We start from the raw sequence: 24422 nt of genomic DNA, 5'->3' as shown, positions 1-24422 counted from the left end.
AGGATTCCTGATGTAACCAATTTAAAGTAGTCCCTCCCATTGCCTGTTCGCTTTGAGAAGCAATACTTAGCAGAACTTTGTGCTTAGAGAAAAAAACAAAGATGTAAAAGGAGAGAAATGCACAGGAGCTGGGCCATGATGGATGGCACATGAAGGTCTAAAAGCTATGGAAATGAATCCTTTCCTTGAGCATGCGTAATGACCCTAAACTCCTTGATACTGCAAAAGGTAAAGGAAGCTGCCAAGTGAGTTCTGTCCAAAATGGGACTGCACTGGGCACTTGGCTGCCAGGCACTGTGCCACAGCTAACAAAGCAGCACCTCATGCTGTCCCTGCTCCTGGCACACTCCAGCCCTCTGGATTGCCCCGCTGCTGTCTCACATATCAAGACTCATAAAGGTTTTAGGAATAAAGTGTTGTTTCCCTGGCAAACAATACACCCAGTTAAATCGTTCCTGGTATTAAGGCATTACTTAGGCATGGAATTTGAAGCAATGATTTGATCAGCTCTGGACATGCCCAGGAGAACCTGGCCTTTCTAAAAGAGTTTGGGAGGACCTGAACCCTAGTTTTGAAAGAAAAGCTGGTTTTTTTTTTTTTTGATAATTGGGACTTCTGGAAGTGATGTGAGCCAGATGAGGTTCTCCCAGCCCTACTCCCACGATGGTGTATCAGATGTGCAGTGCCTCCTGCACAGCTCCTCCTTTCGTCCCTCACTATGTTACTTTGAGACGTTTGAATTGAAATGAGCATTTTTGAAGCTGATTTGTAAATAACTGAAACTTAATTTTAAGAATCCACCCTGGCTACACACTCATCCCTGATTCATGGCAATGGTTTGATGGGTAATCACTTGCTTTTGGAAGAGTTGTCCTGGGAACAGCTGCTGAACAACAATTGGTACTTCTCTGTAAAAGGGACTCAGTGGGACTATTTGTTTCTGCAATTTCGTGTTGTGTATTTGTTCACGAGTCTTTCCAAAGCAGTTAGCTTATGTTTTATGCAGAAGGCTGGCTTCATAATTAATCAATGTCTGAATAACAAACTAGATTTTCGCAATGCTTAAAGATGACAGATGTGGGACACATACAGCTTGTAGAGCACGCAGGGAGCGGATCCTGCTACAAGTTAAAAGCAGAATGGGAAAAATACACCTTTTGTAAGGAGGAAACATCTGAAGAAGGCCCAGTCAGAACAGAAGTCACATTAGGATTATCTTTGCTAAAACCAATGGTTTGTACCCAGGTCTGTTTTAGCTTTCACAAGATCCCAAAATGGTTTGGGTTGGAAGGGACCTGAAAGCTCATCCAGGGACACCTTCCACTGTCCCAGGCTGCTCCAAGCCCTGTCCAGCCTGGCCTGGGACACTGCCAGGAGTCCAGGGGCAACCACAGCTGCTCTGGGCACCTGTGCCAGGGCCTGCCCACCCTCCCAGGGAGGAACTTCTTCCCAAGATCCCATCTATCCCTGCCTTCTGGCAATGGGAAGCCATTCCCTGTGCCCTGTCCACTCAGGCCCTTGTAAAGTCTCTCTCTACCCTTCTTGCAGGCTCTCTTCAGGCACTGGAAGGCGAGTCCTAACTTGGTCTTGAGAGCACCCAACATCTCAGATACATCCACTGTGGACTCCAGAATGTTACACCAGAAACATCAAGCCTAGACCAGATCATGAAAGGGAAGGAAAAGAAATCTCCCAATGCATTTGCAGAAGGTGTTAATTACAGAAAAAAAAACTTAAAAAAGGAACGCAGAGCAGAGAATATAAAAAAATCCAAATCAAAACCCACCAAATCTCTGCTGTCCAAGACAAGCCAAATGAGACAATAACCACATTGTGGCAGCAGAGAAGGGAGAGCACTCCTTGACATTCCAACTGCATGTGAAAGAAGCAAGTGGTGTAAGTAACACAACCAAAGCAAGAAGCTGCTTTTTGAGAAGCACATCAGCCAAAGGAAATAAGTGCTGGGATCTATCTCAGCACTAAGTAACCCCTTGTGGGATGAAAATCTGAAGAAACAGCTGTGAATGAAGCTAAAGTTCCAGGTGGGCAATGGCACAACTTTTTCCTTTCTTTTTTTTTTTAAGTTTCCAACTTTACAGTTGAACATTTAACCTTTTACCTTTACTGGAGTGTCTCCAATTTACTGGTATTCTTTCATTTTGATGGTATTAGGAGCAGCCTTGGAGTCACCTGACAAAGGCTGAAACCATGCACAAGAAAATACTACAGCCTATGGCCTGGAACATCACCGACCTTCCTACCACCCAAAACACTCAGGGAAGAGCTGGGCTACAAGTTTTCCACTACGGTGCAGTTGGGGTTTGGCCAGATACCAGGAGGATGAAGAAGAGCTTGTCTTGGCAGAGCTCCTTTGGGCAAGAAGCAAAGGAGCTAAGAAAGCAGTGTATAACTGAGGGCTGATGACAAGAAATGAAGTCCATCAAAGAATATGTCTGGGAAGAAGAATTCTCCACTAAACAGTATCATTACTGGAAAACAAAGATCAATGGTTGCAATGGCTGGCTGCAGGTGTTCTACCCCAGTTAGTGCCCTGCAAGGTCTGTATCTTACTCACTGCTGGCATTCTAACACCAAAATATTATTTATCTTCATAATATGGGAACAGTCAATGTTCTAACAAAGGGGATGGAACAACTTCAGGTGAGTTTGAATCTTACTATAACTTTTTTAGTAGTTTTACACTAAGCTATTGGTTCCCTACTACTAAACCATACATCCTGTAATTCACCCCTATGTTGATGAGGTAGGACATGACAGAATATTTATCTCTTAAAAGGATAAAGTCAAACACTGATCTGAGCTTGCGTAGGGAAAAATTGTATCTGGTGAGGACAGCAGTGTGATGGATTCAATGCTGCGAAGTATGAGTACTTCTCTAGTTCCATCCCAACAGAGGATTCCCATAGACAGACTTGGAGCAGCACATGGAGCAGCATTACATTAATTGCACAATGCAGAAGCTGCTACAAATGAAAATGAAGCAATTTTTGGAGTACTGAGAGACCCTGTTTTGCCTGGTCTCCAGTCGGTCTGGGAAACACAGTTCTGCTTTGTGCGGGAAAGATGTTGTCCAGGAAATGCTTTTCATGTTTTAAAAACTACACTCAAGGATTTTTATAACTTCGATAAAAGCGAACTGCTGCTCACAGAGAAAGTTGTTCCTCTCCACAAAGCATTTACTTCAACCAATCCGTGGTTTGTTACACAGGTCTGAACAAGTCAGAAATGGAAACAGTTTAAAAAAAGGAAAAAAAAATATCACAAAGTTAGAAGAGCAAAAGTATCTGCATATGTCTGAACCCCCCTTATCTGGATCATGTTTTATATGGTGTCACAGTGGGATACACGATGCCACTTTGGTGTAAAAGAGAAAGTGACCACATCTGTGTATTTGTTATCTACGACCACAACAGCAAAGCTGGTTTGGGCAAGTGATTGGCAGATCCAGGAACAATGAGGAAATTTTAGACAAATTGTGTCTATGTTAAAGGCCTCAAAAAAGCCTTGAAGAGTTTCCTTTTGAGTCCTTTGCCGTGGGCAGTTTTATGGTACCAAAATGCTGCTGTGTGCAAGCTTTAGGAAATCCCAAAGGACCTGGTTTGTAGAGTGAGAGGAAAAATCAGAGAGCTCTACGAGGCTTATCCTCGCAGGATGCATTCAGGGCCCCTGTTCCCATTCACAAGTCAGGGGGAAGGCCTGGGCTGTGGGGTTTGAGGCTGTCCTGGGCTGTGGGGTTTGAGGCTGTCCTGGGCTGTAGGGTTTGAGGCGGTCCTGGGCTGTGGGGTTTGAGGGTTTGAGGCAGTCCTGGGCTGTGGGGTTTGAGGGTTTGAGGCGGTCCTGGGCTGTGGGGTTTGAGAGTTTGAGGCGGTCCTGGGCTGTGGGGTTTGAGGGTTTGAGGCAGTCCTGGGCTGTGGGGTTTGAGGCTGTCCTGGGCTGTAGGGTTTGAGGGTTTGAGGCGGTCCTGGGCTGTGGGGTTTGAGGGTTTGAGGCGGTCCTGGGCTGTGGGGTTTGAGGGTTTGAGGCTGTCCTGGGCTGTGGGGTTTGAGGCGGTCCTGCCCACGGGCTCAGCCACGCTCCCTCCGCGCTGTCGCTGGGTGAGCCAAGGGAAGGAAGTGACACAGGCAGGAAAAGCCAGCGGAGCAGGGAAGGCTGCAGGGAGCAGGGCCTGCGCCCCCAAACCCGCACAGCTCAGGGCCGCAGATCCCCCTTCTCCAGCCTGCCAAGGAGCATCCAGAGGGAAACAAACCCCAGGAACTGATCCAGGTGAGCCCTGGCTGAACCACTGGAGCTCCTGCAAACTCTGCCACTAATCACCCCACGCGTCCTTCAGGTGGGTTATGGAACACCTGATTAAAGAAAATCAGAGTGTGATATACAGCCCACTATCCGTTATTAATCACATTATTTGATCACAGCAGCTGAATGAATTTAGGGAAAATTTGCCTGCAGCTCTGCCATGATACACACAATGCTATGGTGGAATGGTCCATGAAATTGTGTTTTTTCATTCTGCCCTCACATGTTTACAAACACAGGTCCAACTGCTATTGGAAGACACTTTCATGGAAATCCAAGTTCCTACTTCTAAACCATTTTAAGTATAGAAGAACCCTGCTGCTCTAAACAGAGTGCATTACACTATTCTTCTTTGTAGCAGAGAAATCTAGTGATGGATTTGCATGAATTTGTTGTATTTACCAAATCAAAACAGAGTAAAGAGATATTGAAGTAGTTGTAGAATAACATTTGCAATGCTTTTTGAATTTAAAGTATAAAAGCTAATTATGCATACAGACTAAATGAAGGAGAGTCTTAGAAAACTAAACTTGATTGTTGGGAAGAAACGTTTAAGTTGTAGCCCATGAAACCATGAAACTCCCAACTTAGAAAAGCAGGAATTTCCTTGCCAATAAGCAAGTATAAGTAAGTTCTGGTTTAGAGCAATCAAAAGTTTAATTCTAGCACCTCTCTTTAAGCTGAAGAAGAAATTAGGAAGCACAAGACCCCCTCAATAAGCAGTTCTTTATACAGGACATACACTCCAAATCCAAATTGATTTTACTCAATCAAATTCAGTCATGGCAGCTCCTCATAAGAACGTTATCCTCTTGAAAAAGAGTTCTTCCAATTCCTTTGCTTGTTTTTACATGTGGCTGTCTGGGCTAAGAATGGCAAATGAGAACTCGGGGGGAGCTCCATAAAGGCAAATCTTTTGTGATGGACTCCCAAGCTGCACTTAACACTGGAAATGTCTCCAATTCGGTTTGAGCACAACAACTCCCGTCCCGCAAGAGCCGCGTCGGGAGCGGAGAGCCCCGCGCTCAGCGGGGCACCGCACCTTCGGCTAAACCCGACTTTTGCCATTTTAGCCAAATCCTAGCAAATGCACCGCTCCCCCGCGGCGGCCCCGGCAGCTCCGGCGGCGCCCCGAGCCCGGCGCCCGGAGCGGGGCCCGACCGAGCCCCGCGCCCCTTCCCGCCCGCAGCGGCCCCGGCCCATGACGCGGCCCCGGCCCCCGGGGCTTCTCCGCCGCTGCTCACCCATGTCCGCGGGCGGCGGCCCCGCTCGCGGCGGGCGCTGCGGAACGGCGCTGTCACCGCCGCGGCTCCATGGCGGCCGGGCCGAGGGGAGGGCTCACAGCCGCCGCCACATTCCCAGGCCCCGCGCCGCCGCCTGCTGCCGCGCTCCGGGAGCGGCGGGCGGGCGCTGCCGGTGCGGCCCGGTGCCCGGTGCGGCCCGGTGCCCGGTGCGGCCCGGTGCCCGGTCCGTGCGGGCCGGCCGCGCCGCCGCCGCCCGCAAAACAAACCGCTCGGCGGCCGCCGCGCACCCGCCGCCTCCTGCCAATCACAGCGGCACCCGCCGCCCTCCGCCAATCAGCGCCGACGCGGCGCCCGCCCGACGGCGCTGCTGGCCAATGGGCGCGCGAGCAGCCGCGCCGCCCGCCCCGCCTCCCCGCGGAGCCGGCTGTCAATCACGGGGATCCGGGGCGCCGCGGTGGAGCCACGCCCCCCGGCCGTCAGGGGGCGGGGCATCCGAGACCACGCCCCCACACGGCTGTCAGTCACAGTGACGGACGGCGGCGCGGCCCCGCCCACCAGGCCCGAAAATAAAAATGGAATTTTGTTCTGCCCGTGCTGCACCTGCACTAAAACACCTCTGCCAACCAGGCCGCAGGGCTAATGAGAATAAATGGTCCTTAAAATTAACTAATAAATCATAATTAAAAAATCATCCTGGACTGCATCTGATGCAACTGCTGGGTAACTTCACACAGCACAGTGTGCTGTCATCATGTAGCCTAAGCCAGGAATTCTCTGAATCCTGAATGTTTTGGCTTGGAAGGGACCTTAAAGATCATTTCGTTCTCCCCTCTGCCACAGGCTGTGTTTAAATGAATCAAATCTTTTCAAGCAACCCCCAGCCTGCCCCCTCCCAGCTTGTGTCTGTCCCACCTGCAGGATGGAATTTTCACAGTGTCCTTCCCACCAAAGGAACAGCAGAAGGGGTTTGTTGTTTTGAAAAGAAGCCCAGCCCGATTCCCTGTTGTGGTCAGGGCTGCCCTGCTGCTGGGAACCCACCTGGAGCAGATGTTTCAGCTGCTGCTTCTCAATCTGCCAAATGCCTGGCAGGGCTCTGCTCACAAACAGCACAGCAGCAATGTCAAAGGGGTCACGGAACCTGGAGAAGAAAACTAGACTGGAAAGGGAAATTGCTCCAAAGTGTGAACAAGTGCAGGAATCTGAACCTACACATCAGGAGAAATTTGGGACTTAGTCAAAACATGACAACATTATCTGTAATATAATGTAATTTAAAATTTTTATTTATTTTAACTGTCGAAGTAATAAAAAGCTCTTAGAGTATCATACCAGGTAGACACGGAAAGAGGAAAAGGGATCCACAGACCCAGCTACTTTCCCTTCTTAATACAAGTCTTGTATTTGTGGTATCAAGCTGGTAGCTTTTTGTCCCTGTTCCAGTTTGAATTTCTCTCTCATTTGACAGCATCATTATTGATCTTGGAACCACTTTTTGACATGCTGTTTCACAGCTTCATGATGGCTTATCACTATCTTTTATCAACCATCTCAGTTTCCTTTCCTTACTAATTTCCAATAAAATACTCTTGGTATCCTCCACAGTCTTCTCCTTGTCCCTAAATTCACATCCTTGCACTCTCTGCTGCCACATTTAATCTCGTCTCTATTTCTCACTCTTCAGTCATCCAATCTCCAACATAGTCCAGTTCTCTCATATTACTGAAGCCTCCCACTTTTGTTCATCACCAAATTTGTTTTAATGCTGGCTCTTCGAGGCAGGATCATTATAAAAAGGCTTTTCTAAGAGAGGAAAGAGCCCACCCATGCCCCAGGAGGCAGAAATTTAGTATTAATTCCCCACTGCGCCAGCCCTGATTTTAAACCAGTCCATCACCTCACCATTTGCTATTTTTGCCTAGCTTGGCCTGCTAAATGAGAATGATTCCATGTCCTTTGTGCAGAAATTTGCTTTCCCCAAGTCCAAAAGATAGTAGAGTGGCAAGTGGCAGCTTGTGACAGCAGCCAGAAGCTCCTGGCAGATGGGAGAAGACACACACCCTGGTGGAACTTGCTCTTCCCACCTCAAACTGCCCAGGGCATCTAGATTTCACTGAAGCTTCCCCACATCTTTTACCAAATTGAAAATAGAATGATTTGTCCTTAACAGCTCATCACTTCACCCACCTGTCAAGTCTAGTGTGTAAACTAACAGTTTTATCTCTCGATTTGTGGTTTCCCCATTTTACAGACATTCTCGCGTCACTATCTACATGCAAGGGTCATCAGGACTTTTTTGGACCACTACAGACCCTCACACCTTTTTTTTCCCCTCACCAAGCTGCTAAATCTTTCCTGAACTGGAATCCAACTTTCTACCAGAATAAGTGCCCCTTTTTTGTGTAACTTGAGAAAAAAAATAATTACTTTCTGACTTTTACTGTGTACTTAATACTGTACTGGTTTTGTGCATAATCACAGAACCCCAGAAGGGTTTGGGTTGGAAGGGGCCTTAAAGACCCCCCAGTGCCACCCTGGCATGGCAGGGACACCTTCCACTGTCCCAGGCTGCTCCAAGCCCCATCCAGCCTGGCCTGGGACACTGCCAGGGATCCAGGGGCTGCTCTGGGCAACTGTGCCAGGGCCTGCCCACCCCCACGGAGAGGAAATATCCCATTGAATCCTTCTCTCTATCAGCCTGAACCCAGTTCTTCTTGTCCTGCCATTGCAATTCCTGATGAGGATCAGGCTGTTTGTTTTACACTAGCTGATATTCTGTGGTTTGTCACCGAATTGTCCACATCCTTTCAAAGCTGCAGCTTTCAGCAGAGAAGCTTCACTCCTGTAAACAGCACCTGCAGAACACACTTAATTCTTGAATTTATTCAGGTTGTCTGATGCCATTTAATATAAAACCATCAGTAAAGATATTCACAGAGACTCTCCAGGAGCTCCTGTGTTCCCAGTCAGCCCATTTGTTTTAAAGGAACTTTCTAAGGCCTAATAGTTTAATGCTGTCACGCAGCATCAACTAAGAAAAGGAAGTGCAATCCCTATTTTAGGGACTTAAGGGCATTGTACAGAAAGTCAGCGACTTGTTAGAAGTTACACAGGAAATCTGGAGGAGACTTTTGGGGCATTTTCTGAAGCATACCTGACTCAAAAAGCCCCTTTTCCTTGCTATCAGATGTGCTATTTCTTCTTTCCTTCCTGCTTCCCTTCTTGTTTAGGTAGACACATCCTTCCTGGGGAGCTGAGCAGGCTCCAGGCTGAGCCTGCTTGTCCCATGCCAAAACTTCCTTATTCTACTTCTTGGACTCCACAGCCACAGAAGGGAGCAAGGAGGAGAAACTCTGTAAACAGAACTGGAGAATCCTTCAATGATTTGGGTTGGAAGGACCTTAAAGCCCATCCATGCCACCCGCTGCCATGGCAGGGACATCTTTCACTGTCCCCAGGTTGCTCCAAGCCCTGTCCAGCCTGGCCTGGGACACTGCCAGGGATGAGGGATCCGATCTTCAAAGGATGCAAGAAAGGGTCCTGCACTGTCTTCAGCAGATGTAAGAGTAATCTCATTAATCCCAGGCATTTCTTGTCTCTCCTAAAAGTTTCTTGTGTTCTCAGCTTTGAAAACAAAGAGGATGGAACACCATCACCATTACCCAAGTGCAGGACAGCATGGCAGGATATATATGGGCCCAGATGTATCTCTCCCCCAGCAGAGACATGAATCATGTGGAACTCCTGTAAAACACGCCTGCAGCAGCCTTTTTCGGCCGGGAGAAGCAGCTGTGCCCCGGAGCTGTCCTGCTGCCAGGGCTGGGCCTGGCTGCCAGCAGCATTCCAGCAGAGGGGGCTCTGAAGCTGCTTAAAAACCAGAAGCTGCTCTGCCTTTGGAATGGCAAAATCAGAGAAGGGGAGGAAGAACATTAAAAATATTATATGCTTTCAGATCATTACTTCCTCTGAGCTGACAGTCTGGACTGTTTCTAAAACAGCACGAATGAAAAAGCTCTAAATTAAATATTTCTCCCAGTCACAGGCCCCAGAATAATCTCAGAGACCACTTTTTCTCTACAGCTACTGCTGTGCACTGTTACCACGGAGGGTTTCTTTCAAGTATTTTCGAGCCCTTTACTGATTACTGATTAATTATGTGCTTGTCACTTACAGCTGGTTTACCAGAGCAGGGACTTTCCCACGGTCACAGAGCAAGACAGCTGAGCCAGATGTTGGCTGTTCCAAAATATTTGTCTCTTTTTCCACCTACATTCCTCTACATCATTTTATGGCACTTGTTTTGCCACACTGACAGGCAACCTGCTTCACCCATTATCCACCAGTCCCCCACTTTTTGCACTGCTCCAATTTGCACAAGCTGCCTCCTTCCACCATAGTGGCAGGTGAGAAAGTTTCTCTGGAGTATTCCAAAGCACAAATCCAAGGACAAAAATAATCTGTGAGGATGCAAATACATTTCTAGGGTGAAAGACAAACACTTCTTAGGAAAAAAGTACTTTTTCTGAGCAGGAGTTACTAACACAAAGTCCACATATAACTTAAAAACCACTGCAGCATCTTTGCAGACACTCTTACCACTGTGGCCATGAAGCTTAGTAAACTTTTATTTCAAAGCCAGTACACAAAGAATTAGAAAGAAATCCAACCGTTTAGTTGAACTAGATTTAATCTAAATACTTAAGGAAGTCATCAGTCCTGCTTGCCAAGGCCTAAGGTACAAATTTCCAAGCTCTGCCACACTATTCTCCTCTTGGCCCAATTCCAGACACGACAGCAGTGACTGAGTGTGTGGAAAAAATACCCTTTAAGAGAGGTCACCCTGCCCAGGAGAGACTTAAAGCTACAGAAGTGCCTAATTGCTTTGTTTTCACTTTGCCTGTATTAAAAATCTCTCAGAGACTGATTATTTGAATTCTTAAAAAAAAAAAAAAAGTCTATCTTCCCCTTGTCTTAAAAACAAAACCATACAGCAGATAATTCCCTTTTTTTTTTTTTTTTTTTTTTGTGCAGGGAACAAGCAAAGTGTTGGAAAACATGAGCAGAAACAACACTGGAATACACCAACCCTGCAGCAGGTTTTTAAGAAAGCCAATATTTAATGTACAGCTGCATTAACCATTCTGTTGTAGTTCTGTCATGACTGGGTTACTAATAATTTATTTGGGGAAACTTGCAACTTAAGAGTAGCTGGAATTATGAAGTTTGTTTGGGTATTTGTAGGACAAGGGATCAATATACTTCACCAGCTTTGCAGAGGCAAGGCAAAGCAATCCACCTCTTCTTACAGCACCTAACTGCACACAGCAGAAATGAAGTTCATTTGTAGTTCCCTGCTCCCCCCAGGTTTTCACTCATCACACAGGGAACTGCAGTCAATCTACAAATGTTCCGTTTTTATTACAAAGTATGAAAGGCAGAAAATACTGTACCTAATACACAGGAGGCCAAAACTTAGAAAGAAGGTTAAAAAATCTGAATAAAACTACATAGGAAGCAGGAAATAGCATAAAAGGATGCAACATTCCACTTTCAAGCAAGTTCAGAAAATTGCCTTAAAATTTACAGTTTCAACTATATGGTTCCATGACTCAGGTGTTAAAATCCATTGTAACAAACCCTTTTATATTTCTCCATAAAAATAAAGGAATATAGGGACACTGCAGTTATCCATGTCAACAATATATGTCTGTTGAATAGCAGGATACTGGGACTCCTCTAGGACAGAATAGTAGCGAAGTTGCAGGTGGAGAAAAGGACAGAAGTAAAATTACTATTGCTTTAACATACTCTAGTGAGAACAAGAAGTCAGGAATCTCATATGGATGTTTGTACAACCATGCTACAAAGATTACACCTTCAGGAAATTACCACAACGGGACTATGAATGGGGAGAGCAGAAGGGAAAACACACCTAAAAGTAGTATCTCCTACCCAGCTACTGGTAACAAAAATGCTTCGGCGCAATGGATTTAAATTACATTTTACACTGCTAGCAACCCAAGGGTTAAAAAAAAGTTATTTTTAAATAGTAGATTTCATAATTCCTTATTTCCCAAGTTGTCAAAAAAAGCAACATACCTTTTTCCAGCTGCACTGGGACTCTGTCCTGCTCTGGTTCTTGCCTTTCTGCCTTGCTAAGATTCCACAGACCCATCCTCAGCACTAAGAGGGGGCTGGAGTTGCACGTGTTGCACATGGAAAGCAAACTCCAAGGAACGGGAGCTGGACCACAGGCTGCACATGGCCATATTTCTTCAGGAAATAGCTTTTTATCATTAATTTTGTTAGTTTTCCTATAAAGAAACAAGCTTGATGGAAGCCACTGAGATAATTTTAAGTATTTTTATGACTGGAAATTCTCGCCTAAGTATTAGAGGCTGCACAAAAGGGCACTGAAGTCCTTGGCAGACACACTTGTCAAATGAAAGAGGCAGCAGCAACTCTCACAGGTCCCTTCACATCTGATGTCTGCCATGAGTCAACAGATGAGCCTTCAGTGACTGGTATTTATTTGCATTTCTAATTACTGTTCTTTTTACTGCTGGTGAAAGGTGCTGATTGGAAGTTCTGGAGATCTCTTCCAGAAAACAAATCAAGTCAGGGCCATCCTAAACTCTCCTCAATACCCTCAAGAATGCAACATTTCTGACTTCCTGGCTAAGCAGGGAAAGTACAGCTGCATCAGAAAGTGCTCTTTAAGTGCCACATACAATTAATTCCCTGGATTCCCTGCAAAGATCAAGAGGAATTGGGACAGACTTAACAGTGACTCGCTCATTGCTTTCCATGCCTACAGAACAGTAGGTACAGGCTTGCTCTGAAATACTGGTCTGAGAGCAGAAAGCAGGAAACGTGTTAGAGAGAATTTGTGTTACCTGACAGGATAACAGCACACATTTGAGGTGGTGGGACCACTTTGCTATGAGCATTGGGAAAACTCAGCCCTTTAGTACTTTGATGGGACTGAAACTGTACAGTCTGCTGAGCCCAGAGCTTGGCTGTGCTGTTGTCCACTCTTTCCAGTGTGTCTGGAAAGAGTTAAAACACCACTAACCAGCTGGTCAGTTCAAGGTTTCAGGCTGCCTGAATTTACAGGCAGCAGCTGCAGTTTCTCTCTCACAAAATTCAAGCTATCCAAGGACTCCAGGCACATCCCTACAGAACCAACTCGACACTGTCATCATCATGTTCCGATGTTAAAGAAGAGAATTCCCAAACACCACTAAGTTCCTGAACAGAAAGTACTCTGGGGGACACGCAGCAGTACATCCCTTGGGTTGGCCTTACAGGACAGGGTCAGTTTCAGAACACGAAGCTTCAGTTTAACATTTACAGCCTTGTCAAGTGCCCATATTTTTGGCTTTCAGTAAAAACAAGTGAGGGTCCACTATGTCCCCAGTTTAGGATTTTGGTGATGGTCATTATTTAACATTTTCTACACAACACAGACAAATGCCTACCCTACAAGGGCTGAGGAAAAGATGACTCTCCTCCTAATCTTACCAAAAAGATACTTGTTAAAGTGCCATCTGCAAGACAACAAAACAGACACACTCAGCTCCTTATTTCCATTGACAACAAGCATGAGAACATCTGTGAATTCTGTACATCAGACTCCTCCCCTTACCTGGTCTCTGGCAGGCTATGATCTACACTTGAGATTGAGGCAAGCTTCTCATTGCACCATGAGGCAAAACCGAGCTTTTCACTATTATCCAGAACATTCAGCAGACTAATTACCACTAAGTTTTGAAAGGATCATTAATTCTGACTTACAAGAGGCAATGCCTCCCCTGTTAAATAAATTTCAAGGTTTCATAAGAAACAACCTGTTTTAGCAGTCTCCTTTCATATTATTTGAAACCACTGTGTTTTCTTTCTAAATAGATTGTCAAAGCACTCAAATCCTTGCCTTTTAAAACCCTGCACACACAAGTACAATTCCCATAGATGCAAGCTACCATAGCTCTCCTCATTTAGACAGTTTACGGAGTTGGCACACTACACACTAATTCAACACTCCACTTACTAACAGCAGGTTTTCACCTCACTAAAAAGATTTACATCATCAACAGAGGCAGAATCTACCTGGCTATTCAGACCATGAGTTCCTTTATACAACCTCTCTTCTCATCATCTTAGCATTCATCTTTGACTCATGCCATCTGTACAGGAATGAACTTTGAAGCAAAAAGGGGACATGGAAAGTACTAACATTGCAGGTAGTTCCCTCTTAGTAACAGCATGTTTTGCCTGCCATTTGTAATTAAACAGAGCATGACAAGCCTGTGAATGTATTTCAGATGACTCCTAAAGCTGTGAATGCCATTAGCTGCTCCTGCTAAGAAAACACCCATTTTTGCTTCATTCTACGTAAGTTTTTCCAGTTGCAGATGAAGCGCTACTGTAAAAAGTGACTGGCTAACACTGCTCTGACATCTAGCTAAAACCTGTCTGTGGAACACACCACTCTCAGTACTGCTGCTAATAGGAAAAATTGACCTTCAAGTCAAATCAAGCTTTGTCAGAAATCCCACAACTGAACACACCGACAAAACATCAGCTTGAACAGTGTTAGTCTCTTGGTTCTCTGCTATCAAAAGGAGTTATGGAATACAGCTGACCCTAATGAATTCCTATCAAATTCCTGAGGCAATGTTTTTCTGAGCTCCACGGTGAGAAGCAGCCTGCAGAAGAGAATTTCTCTATGTCCAGAATGACAAAACTTTGCAGATTCTGTTCTGTATTTGACAGTGTTCTCAGTGTCAGCTTCAGTGTTCCACAGCAATTGCTTTCCCAAATTGCCTTTCCTGCATAAACTGACAAGATGCAAGTTTGCCAGTGTCCTACTATTTATAATCTGCCTCCAGTTGCAGGTGAATACTCATTAGGTGGAAAGAATTTTGATGGTTTCTGACATTTACATAGAAACTGGGCTGCACACCCTTCCAGACCAGCTCTGGCTGTCATGTCTTTATCAGAGAGCACTGCAGAGGCTTCAGCACAAGACCTGTGTAAGATTCCAACAAGAATTTTTATCTCGCCTAATTCACTCAGCTTTCATTGAACAGTATTATTGTAGAGCTCCAAACAGAAGCCCTCTGGCACATCCCCCAAAGTCAGGAGGAAGACACATGGCACAGCTTCTTTCCTTCCAGATCCACCTTTGTGCATCACATTAGAGAGTAATTTCTTTCAAAAAAAACAGCTCTCTTTTGGATAGCAGAGCAGCTTTTCTGACTTGTCTTGTTCATTCAACAAGACCTGGCAGTATAAAGCAAACACACTTCACAAAAAAATTGCTTTGCACTCCCTTCAAGACTTCCCAGGAACACAGGTCAAACACTACCTCCGAAGTACAGCCTAACCACAAAATCTTGCTCATATTATTTGCCAATCAAGCAAGCTACAAAGTGTGAAACCATTTTATTTTGGTTTAGATAAGGTAAGTCTTCCAAGGGGAAATAATTTGATTGGAAGTGTCAATCCCAAGCCCATTACAAATACATTTTTTCAGGAATTGTTTACCTCCTGGGAGCTCACGTCATACATGGATCTTTCTCAACCTATCACTGCTCTGTTTGCTAACACGACTGTAGGATACACACAAACTCAGCTTAAATTTAAAAATAAGACCTACCATAGTAACAACTGCCTTGATCATCAGAAAAGTGTAAAGAAATTGTGCAACAAGTACTTGTACTTCACAGCACCAGAAAATTCTGCCCAGGTCACCAGATACAGGGAGCCAAGGCAACAGTTAATTCTGGCAGGCCTTTACTGCCAGGGAGCCTGCAGTGTTACTGTGGTTTGTATCCATAAACAGGTCCTGCTTTGGACATATGGAAGTGGATCACATATCAAAAGTAAGAATTAGGGAGAAAAACCTTACTCAATAGAAAGTTAGCCCAATATATAAAAAACATACAAACGTTTAAACAGTTTAGAGGCAGCAAGAACAGGAATGATAAAGATTCCTGCCAAGGTGGCTGTTAACAACATTGTCTTTTCCCCCCCACCTTGTTTTGCACCTGCATCTATTAAACTGGTGGATGTGCTGCCTCAGCTGGCTGACAAACACATGGACATATGGAGCAACTTAAAAGTCTGCAAGCTTATTAATACAGTCAACAAACAAATATACAGAACTTTTACTGAGGGAAAAAGAATTTCACAAGAAAACCAGAACCCAGATGTTCCAAGAGGCTCAGCACGTCTCTGCATTTTAGAGTCTTGAGAGACAGGAGACCCCTGCCGTCAATTTTTCTAAGAGTTTCTTGTAACAGTAGATGCAAAGCAACAACAGATACTGGCCACTTGACTGGTGATGTTCTTACTTTAGAGGGGAGGGGGAACGACTCAGCCCTGCCTCACTGTGCACGAGGCTGCAAAGTTAGACTCTGAGGATCTCCAAGCAGTTGTTGTAGCAGATGGCTATCCAGTCTGGCTGGGTGGATGCCCACTGTACATTGTTGATCTCTCCCTCGGCTGTGTAGGCCAGGATGGGGTCCTCAATGGCACGAGGCATTTGCTGGATGTCCCAGATGAGAGCCTGGTGATCATCCGCTGCACACAGACAACAAATGCAAGTACAGTCAGGGTGGAACAGTATCTCCATACGTGCCTACTACAGGCTGTAGCCTGAGGAGCCAGGTAAGACATGGCTGTGTGAATCCTGATCCATATTCAAGCGGATACAACAACACAATTATGCTCCTTGGATCATTATACAATATCCTAGACACAGCTGATACGTGAATGACCAGTGGAACGCATAACAGCAGAAAACATTTAAGAACTGCATTACAAAAAAGCTAAGGAGCATTAAAATAACAGGAGCTTAGCCAGAGCCAATGCACAGTTTGAGTACTGGGCTCACCACTTCCACACAATAAACTCTAGTAGGTGTCTATTTCTGTAACATTTTAGGAAGGTCACCTAATAAAGAGCTTCTAAATTGCAAGTATTCTTTAACACAAGGAAGGCAGAGAATTGCATAAACTTCAGGATGAAGAGGATTTTGCAAATGCAGTGGAAGACTCCGAGATTCCCCTGTAGGTCACACTTACCTGCTGTACAGATGTGGCAGGAAGAGTGAGGTGCCCAGGCAATTCCATTTACACATGCTCTGTGGTTGTTTAACCTGGCAACAGGGGTGCAGGGAACTCTGACATCTAGAATCACAACCTTCAGAAAAAAACCAGCTACATTAATAAACTGCATTTTTAAAAATTTATTCAAAATACAAAATATTTTGAGGTAAGGCTATAAACACGGCTCTTTCCTAAAGGATGTGGTAGGTAAGCAAGCCCTGCTCCTAAAGAAAGCTTCCAGCTGGTCAGTGTGCCACGTGTCTCAAAAGAAGTCAGACTTCACAGGGGTCTTGTGAGTCAGGCCACAGGGGCAAACAGTAAGCGCTTCCCTGAAGCAGCCTTGCTAACAAACTAAAACTGGGCTGGGAAAGAACAAAGTGACTCAAACACCTGCAGGTAAGATATTATGTGAAAATTATTGCCCAACTGCTCACAGACTCCTCTTAAAAATCAGCTGAAATATATACAAGCCATAAAGCTTAAATCTATAACGCCAAAGTCACTTCTTTAACTCCTCAGTACACTAAGAACTGGTCCTTAATCAAACTTTGGGTACTGACAGTGCCCCCTTACTGTAAATACCAGGGTATAAATGAGTATCAAACCACCTGCCCCAGAAAATCACCATCAGCATCTAGGGGAGAGGCGCTGCTGCCTCACCTCCATGCCGTCCATGGCCATTGTGGCCAGATAGTTGGGATCCTGCTTGTTCCAGCAGAGCCTCAGCAGTGGGTGGTGCTGGGGGTCCTCGTAGATGATGGTGCTGTGCTCCAGGTGCCGCAGGTCGAACATCCTCACCGAGCCATCAGCGCCCACCGAGGCAAACATGTCCCTGCCGCCACCCGCGCGGCTGAAGGCGATGTCGTACACCTGCCACACAGCACGGCACGGCTGGCACGGCACAGCACAGCACGGCACGGCACGGCACGGCTGGCATGGCACGGGCCGGGGGCCGTGCACGCGACACGGCCTCCCAGCACTTCGTGCTCCCTGCAACTGCTTAGCCACCCGCCAAAAGGAGGAAATACACACTTATGGAGATATAGTATCACTCGCTGAAACGAAAACGTATCCGTTTCCCAGACTTGGGTTTTTTACATTAGTTGTTAAAAAGTAAAATGTTAAAATGAAATAATTTTGCAGGTGCTTATTACCTTTGATATGAAATTGATTTAAAATCTAATTTGATGTTTTACCTCATTTTTCTACAATATTTTGGAGCACAATCTGTTAAAACAAGTATGTTCCTAAGTCAAGAGTCTATGATAAGCAAAAAGAATTGTTTCAATAGCCCAAAGTATTTAGGTACTCAAAACTGTATATAGTTTTAGAAAAATGTATACAAACTTCCATAAATTACCGCTTTGAATTATTAAATTGCTCAAGGAAAAAAAAAAGGAAAAGTTCTGTTTCTTTTCTACTGCTTTTAAAAGATTAAATGTAAACAGTCAAAACCCCCCCATCACCTCTTTGTCATGTGCAATAAGCTGGGTCTTCACATGGCCAGACACCAAATTTACTCTTCCCAGAACCTGTCCTGTCTCCAGACCCCAAATAGTGCAGGTTGTGTCAATACTAGAGGTACCTGAAACAAAACCACTTCTATTAGCAAAATTAATATAGTCACAAAGGCAGCACAGAACTCAAATCAAGAATGTCAAACAGACAGCAGTTTTCCATGCATTTAAATGACCCGAACCTTTTAGCTGCAGATATAGCCTTCCACACAGGAATAAAGTGTAAATAGCTCATGTCTGCTTCAATCTATTCCGAAGCCTGATGCAACTCTGAGATCAACTTTCCCATCCTGTACATCTCTTGTGTATGCCAAACCCCAAATTCAATCAGCGTTTGATGGTGTGTTATTATTAATTGATTGCTGATGTGGGCTGAAGGTGGGGTTAGCAGTAAAGCTCTTAAGAGATGAGATATGTAACACACAAAAAATAAATAATGTAGTAAATAATTACTAGGACATATTATCACTGTTAATCCCCGAGCAAATCCCCCTGACATAAATGTTGTTCTCTTCTGGGAAACAAACCTCTGCATCAGTCTCCTGGATTCACAATTTGTCCTGCAGGCTACAATTAAACCTTAAGTGTTCAGCCCCCTCTTCCAACTGAATTAAGGACTCTTGGCTCACCTCCTGCTGCTGAAATGGCTTCACAAAATACACAGCTCAGTGCACAGCTTTAAATTCACTCCAGAAAACTCTGAAATAAGTCACAGAGCGGATGGACATCCTTACTCAGAGCTGCAACAACAGCTCACCGGCCCTGAAGGCCAAGACTCCCTATCCCCAGATGTTCCTAGCCCAACCTGAGTGACCTATTCTGCATGAACAGGGCATCTTTCAATGAAATAGAAAGTCCCCATGAGATGATTGTTTTCATTGTTTAATGTAAAACAACAGCAGTTTCTACAATGCAGCAGCCTGTGATTAATTATCAGATCTACCAGCGGACATGCAGTGACACAACAGCAGTTACAGCCCAGACTTCATCAGATTCAATTACAAAGTGTGCCAAAACCACAATATTTTGTCAGTCCCACCTAACAGGTAAGGATCCACTTCATTCCAGTCAAATGATGTCAGTGGAGCACAGAAATCCGAGTTCTTGTTGTTATTCAGCAAACACTCCAGCCGGGTCTCAGTTTCACCCACCTTTAGAGAAAATAAAACATCTGACTTAAAAAGCAACATCACCTGACTTGTTTCCCTGGCACAAAACATTAGGAGTTAATCCTAGGTTTCTTTCCTCTCAGCTTTACATCCTAAAGCTCTGGAAAACACAGCCACCAGCTCAATTTTCAATAAGCTGATTAAAACAGCAATTGCCATGATAATTCTGCTTCTCTTATAGTCTTCATAGTCACATTACTGCAGTCAGGAAAATCTTGAGTGAAAAGCAGATCAATATATAACACAATTCAGTTCACGGTTCATCTTTTCCTAGGGAGGATTTACTCACTCTCCACACTCGCAGGTAGTCACCACTGGTGGCCAACAGGTCTGGGTAGACTCCCTTGGTGTCTGGGATCCACATCAGCTTTGTGGTGGGGTAGGGGTGATCAAAGGTGTTCCTACAAATGAATTCTGAGCTCTCTTCATCCAAACCAACAAGCTGCACCTGTGAGAAACCATATTTAAAAGAAAGCATTTTATCAAAATACTAATTTCTGACAGCATTAAGACTCAGTGTGTTTCAGGACATTTTCTGTCACCTCAAGGACAACATAAAAGGATCATCATGTCAATGAAATGAGAAATCGTTAAAGCGCTGCTGGGGAATAGAAGTAAAGAGAATATCCATAATCACGCAGTGCTTTGATTTGAAGAGATGATCCCAAATGAACTGAACCATTAAAGACCACCCTTCTCTTTTCCACATCACAAAGGCCAGTTTAAATCACAGCCTTAAACTGCACAAACATTATTCTAATTCATCTTTAACTGAACTGATGCTGACAATGTCATCTTCAGAGAGCAGAACAAGCTGTAGTTTGCACAATTAAAGTGCATTTTATGGAATTCTTGGCCATGACCGTGGAGATTGTGATGGATCATGTCAGGTAGCTGGCAAGCTTTTTCAGGACCACATGACCCAAAATGTTCTGTCACAAGTGCATGAAGAATTCATAAATTAATCACATCAGAGAGGGAGAAAGTAAAACAGAATTCAAACTTAAAAAAAAATATATAGAGGAGCTAAAATGGTTACATAATTATTCAAATGTTTTGTGTGAACAGACCAAGAAAGCAGTTAACTGAATTCTAAATTAGAATTTTTGCACAATGATGTGTCAGGCGGAAGGGCTAGACTTGCCCCATTGTGAGAATGATGCAAAACAGAGCAAACAAGAAACTATCTCCACACAGCCTCGTCATGACAACACCTGAAGTAATGCTTGAAGTCCCAGACATGATGTTATTACAATAATACTGATATGTCAGGAAGTGTGCAGAGAACAAAAGGTGCTGGGAGGACTTGTTTAACCTGCAGTGACTACAGGACCCAAACAGGTTGAAAGTCCCACTGTGTAAAATGCTGCTCAAACACAAACATTATGGGGACAACTCACTGCAATTAGTTTGTAAGCTGCTCACAGTAGGAACTTCCTAGTACTTTCCACACAGCAGCTTCCTCCTGGGAATAGTAGCTTAATGGACTTTTTCTAAGATGTTTATCTGAAAAAATCCTAAATTTATGCTTATCCTGGGATAAGTAATTTGTCTAATAAACAACACATTTCAGCTAATGGGAAACTTATCATATTTTTCTCCCATAACAGAAAATCAACAAATACTTCAGTTGATCTTAAAATCTAATTAATTTGCAGTTTTTTGAGCTCATTTAGAGATTCTCTTAAATGCAAAGCCTTGCCCCACCCTCCACAATGAGAAGCTCCATCCTTTCCATCTCATAACAAAAAGATGCAGCCAAGTATGCTTCCAAAAACTGAAACACAGCCTGTCTTGCCCTCTCTAGTACAGCTACTCCTTACTATCCTTCACATCCTAGTAAATCAGTCAAAAATCCCCCAGACTTCTGAAGTGATTGACAAATAGCTTTCTAACTCCTTTAGGGATCAGAAGTACTAAGCAGATTTTAAAAAGGAAGCAAATTGTCCATGCTGATAGAAGATCTTATGGCAAGGTTAGGATCAGAAGACAAATGACCTCTAATAATTTCTCCCTTGCTTACTTTTTTTTGCCACTCAACATGATTGTAATAATCCTACACAAAACAATTAACATCCTCCTCACCAGAAGCAAATCTCAAAGAGCAAAGGATCCCCTTTCACTGGTGTTAATGTAAATATTCCTGCACTGCATAATCACATTTAACCCCTCCTCAGACTTTAAGATGAAGCAATTCAGCAATCCAGTAGCTCTGATCTTTGCCATGTGTAGGTGCAGGCCAGGCTGGAGAACAGGAATTGTACTATCACTAGCAGAGCTGCTGCAGCTCAGGGGCCTGCCCAGTGCCCCGAGCTGGAGCAGCTGGCAGTGACTGCGAGGGGCAGGCAGGCACTGCTCTGCTGGGAGCAGCAGGAATGCTTGAGAAGCTCTGCAAGTTCCGAGCTGTGACTCTTCTCTCGGGACTTGATCACACACAGTCATTACAGAACCCCTCCACTCAGCCTCTCGTGCAGGCTGAACACGAGGGGATGGAACATGGAATTATTTCTAGGATGCCAATTACATCAGAGCCCTGTCTCTCTCCCTTCTGCACGTGAGGCAAGAATGCTGCTGCACAAAGGAGTGCCTGAGGTCCAGCCCAGGTAAGACTGAGGTAATGCCTATGGGAAAGTAACTGTCAGTCTGGATACAATTTGAACCATTCTACATCTCCCTGTAAGTCTTTCCAGAGAGAAAACCAGGATCAGCATGTTCAGCCTCAACTAGTTTTGTGATTTTGCCATGCCAGTAGCTAGGAATGCTAAATATTTATTTGTCGCTCCAACACTTCAAGATAGGAAAATCCATATCTAATTTTAGCATATTATAATCCAAGCACTTACCAACATAAAACATATTTGCAACAGTGCATGTGAGTAAAGAACCACCTTTAATCAGCATTCCTTAAGTTCTAAAAAAACCCTATCTCTAACTTGATACTAAAGAATCAGATGGAACTAAATGATGCAGAATTTAGTAACAGCTTTTTTCTTATATGGTTGGAGGAACAGTGAAGTAAGTCCACAGTAGTTTGAAAACCTCCTTAACTTTAGTCTAATTTATAACTACCTAAAATGACATTTTGTGATTATTTTAGAGTCATGTACAATCAGAAAGACGCCACTGCACCAATTAATCTCCAGCATTCAATCAATTTTTCTTTGCAGTGCAGGATCTTAGAGAACAAATGACCTTCCGCCAGAAGAACTGCCCTGAACCCTCTCTCTCTGGGGCACTGCTTGGGAGGATGTGGAAATCTGGGAAGCATCTGGTCAGAGTCTGTCGGTGTGCTCCAGTGCCAGGAGCCAGCTGTGTACAGCACAACCTCTACAGAGCCCTGTCCCCAACACAACTTTCTGACTGTATTTTCCACAATCTCCATTAAACACCTTGACAAGGCTACACAGCTACATGATATAAACCAAGCTCTGAGGGCAAACCTTCAGTTTCACAAGAATTTCAGGATGCACTATAACTTCATTCCATCTTCTCATCTCTCTTTGATTTCTAGGTAATTTATTATACCAGACCAGCACCTTGAAGGTGTTCAGAAGTGACTGCACATGTGTTCTGAGCGATGAATTGGTCTCTGTTACTGGTGTGACATTCCTCACTCACACTCTGCAGGGAAACACTGAAGATACAATCTCATGCCTCATTACACCCTTGTTCTCAGGGAAAAGTACTGAGGAATCAATACTGAGAGTCGTTTATATAGTTATGAAAAAAGTTACCACACTCAAGTCCTCCTCAGCAAGAAAGTACATGAGAACAGCACATTCCCAACACAGTCTCAGACACCCTGTATACATCACAGGGAGTGGAAGGGAACTCTCCAGTCCAATCCTCCTTTCTAGGCAGAGTAACCTGGATCAGGTGACACAGGAACACATCCAGGTGGGTTTGGAATGTCACAGGAAAGGGAGACTCCAAAAGATGCTTGACCAACCTGTTCCACTGCTCTGCCACCCTCCATGGAAAGAAGTTCTTCATCACATTGAGGTGGAACTTCTTTATATCTATATGCATATATATGTACTGGCCACAAACTTTCCTTTGTGCAAATTGAGCAAAAAGCCAGATATGCCCAAGCCAGGGGACCTTGTTTTATTTCTATAGCAGCAGCATCCAGACTCATATCATACCTTTAGTTTCCACCTCTTTACACCACAGAGAACTCACAGCACGCGGTGCCTATGTGATCGAAGCCAACACAATCGTTAATCCCGAAGATCAGAGGTCACGAGAAGCCTGCAGTAGCGTTATCCCAGAACCAGCAGCCCCCAGGGCTCTTCCCTGTGTCCCTCACCCCAGCCCCTGTGCCCACCCTGCCCACCTTGTTGTTGTACTCCTCCACGAAGCTGCCCAGTGCCAGGCGAAACCGCTTGTCGGGCCGGACGCTCCAGTTCATGGCGTACACGGTCCAGGGCGCCTCGTATTTGTAGATCTCCTTCCGCTTCCCGTGCAGCGACATGGCTGGGCCGGGGGAGCCGCAGGCCGGGCCCAGGCAGCCTGCGGGGGGACACGGCCGGAGGGAGCGGGGAGGCGGCGCGGGCCGGGGGGAGCCTCAGCGCGGCCCCGGGACAGGAACGGACGGGGCACGGCGCGGCCCCCGGGGTGCCGGGGCGCGGGGAAGGCTCGGCTCGCTCTCGGGGCGGCGGGGAGGCGCGGCGCGGCTCGGCCCCGGGGAACGGCTCGGCCCCGGGGAACGGCTCGGCCCCGGTGCCGGCCCAGACCCGGCGGAGGCGGCGGCGCTGCTGAGGCCGTGCGGGACGCGGCCCCTCACACAACGGGAACGGAAGCCACGCGGGGAGCCCCGCCCACTGCGCACGGGTTGGGCGCCTCAACTGTCACTCGGAGCGGCAGCTGCCTATTGGGCGATCTGCCCGTGCGCTCAGCCCGCCTCGGCTTTCTATTGGCCATTTGGCCCTTCACTCCAAACGGACGCTCGCACTCCGGCTGGGGTAACCTACGGCTGCGCTTGGCCCCGCCCGGGGGGGGCGGGCGCACCCGTTGTCGACATCTTATTGGCTAGCCGGGGTCGCAGTAACTGGAGGCGGGACC

The 24422-nt window shown here is 45.4% G+C and overlaps 2 protein-coding genes across 3 annotated transcripts in view; both read right to left on the bottom strand.

The window, feature by feature from the left end:
- The window catches only part of MAP3K3 (mitogen-activated protein kinase kinase kinase 3), a 34422-nt gene extending 28539 nt beyond the window's left edge, over positions 1–5883 (bottom strand). For both annotated transcript variants that reach the window (XR_012052106.1, XM_030256489.4), the window contains exon 1: positions 5562–5883. Coding sequence is in view for 1 of the 2 variants with exons in the window: in XM_030256489.4 (XP_030112349.1) it covers positions 5562–5565 (4 nt within the window). In the remaining variant the exon portion in view is untranslated. The remainder of the gene's footprint in view (positions 1–5561) is intronic.
- A 5068-nt stretch (positions 5884–10951) lies between these two features.
- On the bottom strand, positions 10952–24177 carry DCAF7 (DDB1 and CUL4 associated factor 7). The gene is made up of 7 exons (XM_002193846.7): positions 23695–24177; positions 19648–19806; positions 19229–19340; positions 18139–18257; positions 17333–17542; positions 16649–16766; positions 10952–16145 (listed from the first exon to the last, which is right to left on the bottom strand). Exons 1-7 carry the CDS (start codon positions 23830–23832, stop codon positions 15973–15975), a joined length of 1029 nt encoding a protein of 342 aa, XP_002193882.3. The 5' UTR covers positions 23833–24177; the 3' UTR covers positions 10952–15972.
- Between the last annotated feature and the right edge of the window lie 245 nt (positions 24178–24422).

This window comes from Taeniopygia guttata, chromosome 27, assembly GCF_048771995.1.
Source record: "Taeniopygia guttata chromosome 27, bTaeGut7.mat, whole genome shotgun sequence".
NCBI classification, from domain to species: Eukaryota; Metazoa; Chordata; class Aves; order Passeriformes; family Estrildidae; genus Taeniopygia; species Taeniopygia guttata.
The sequence above is the reverse complement of the archived record's forward strand: the minus strand, read 5'-3'. Positions and strand labels throughout refer to the sequence as shown.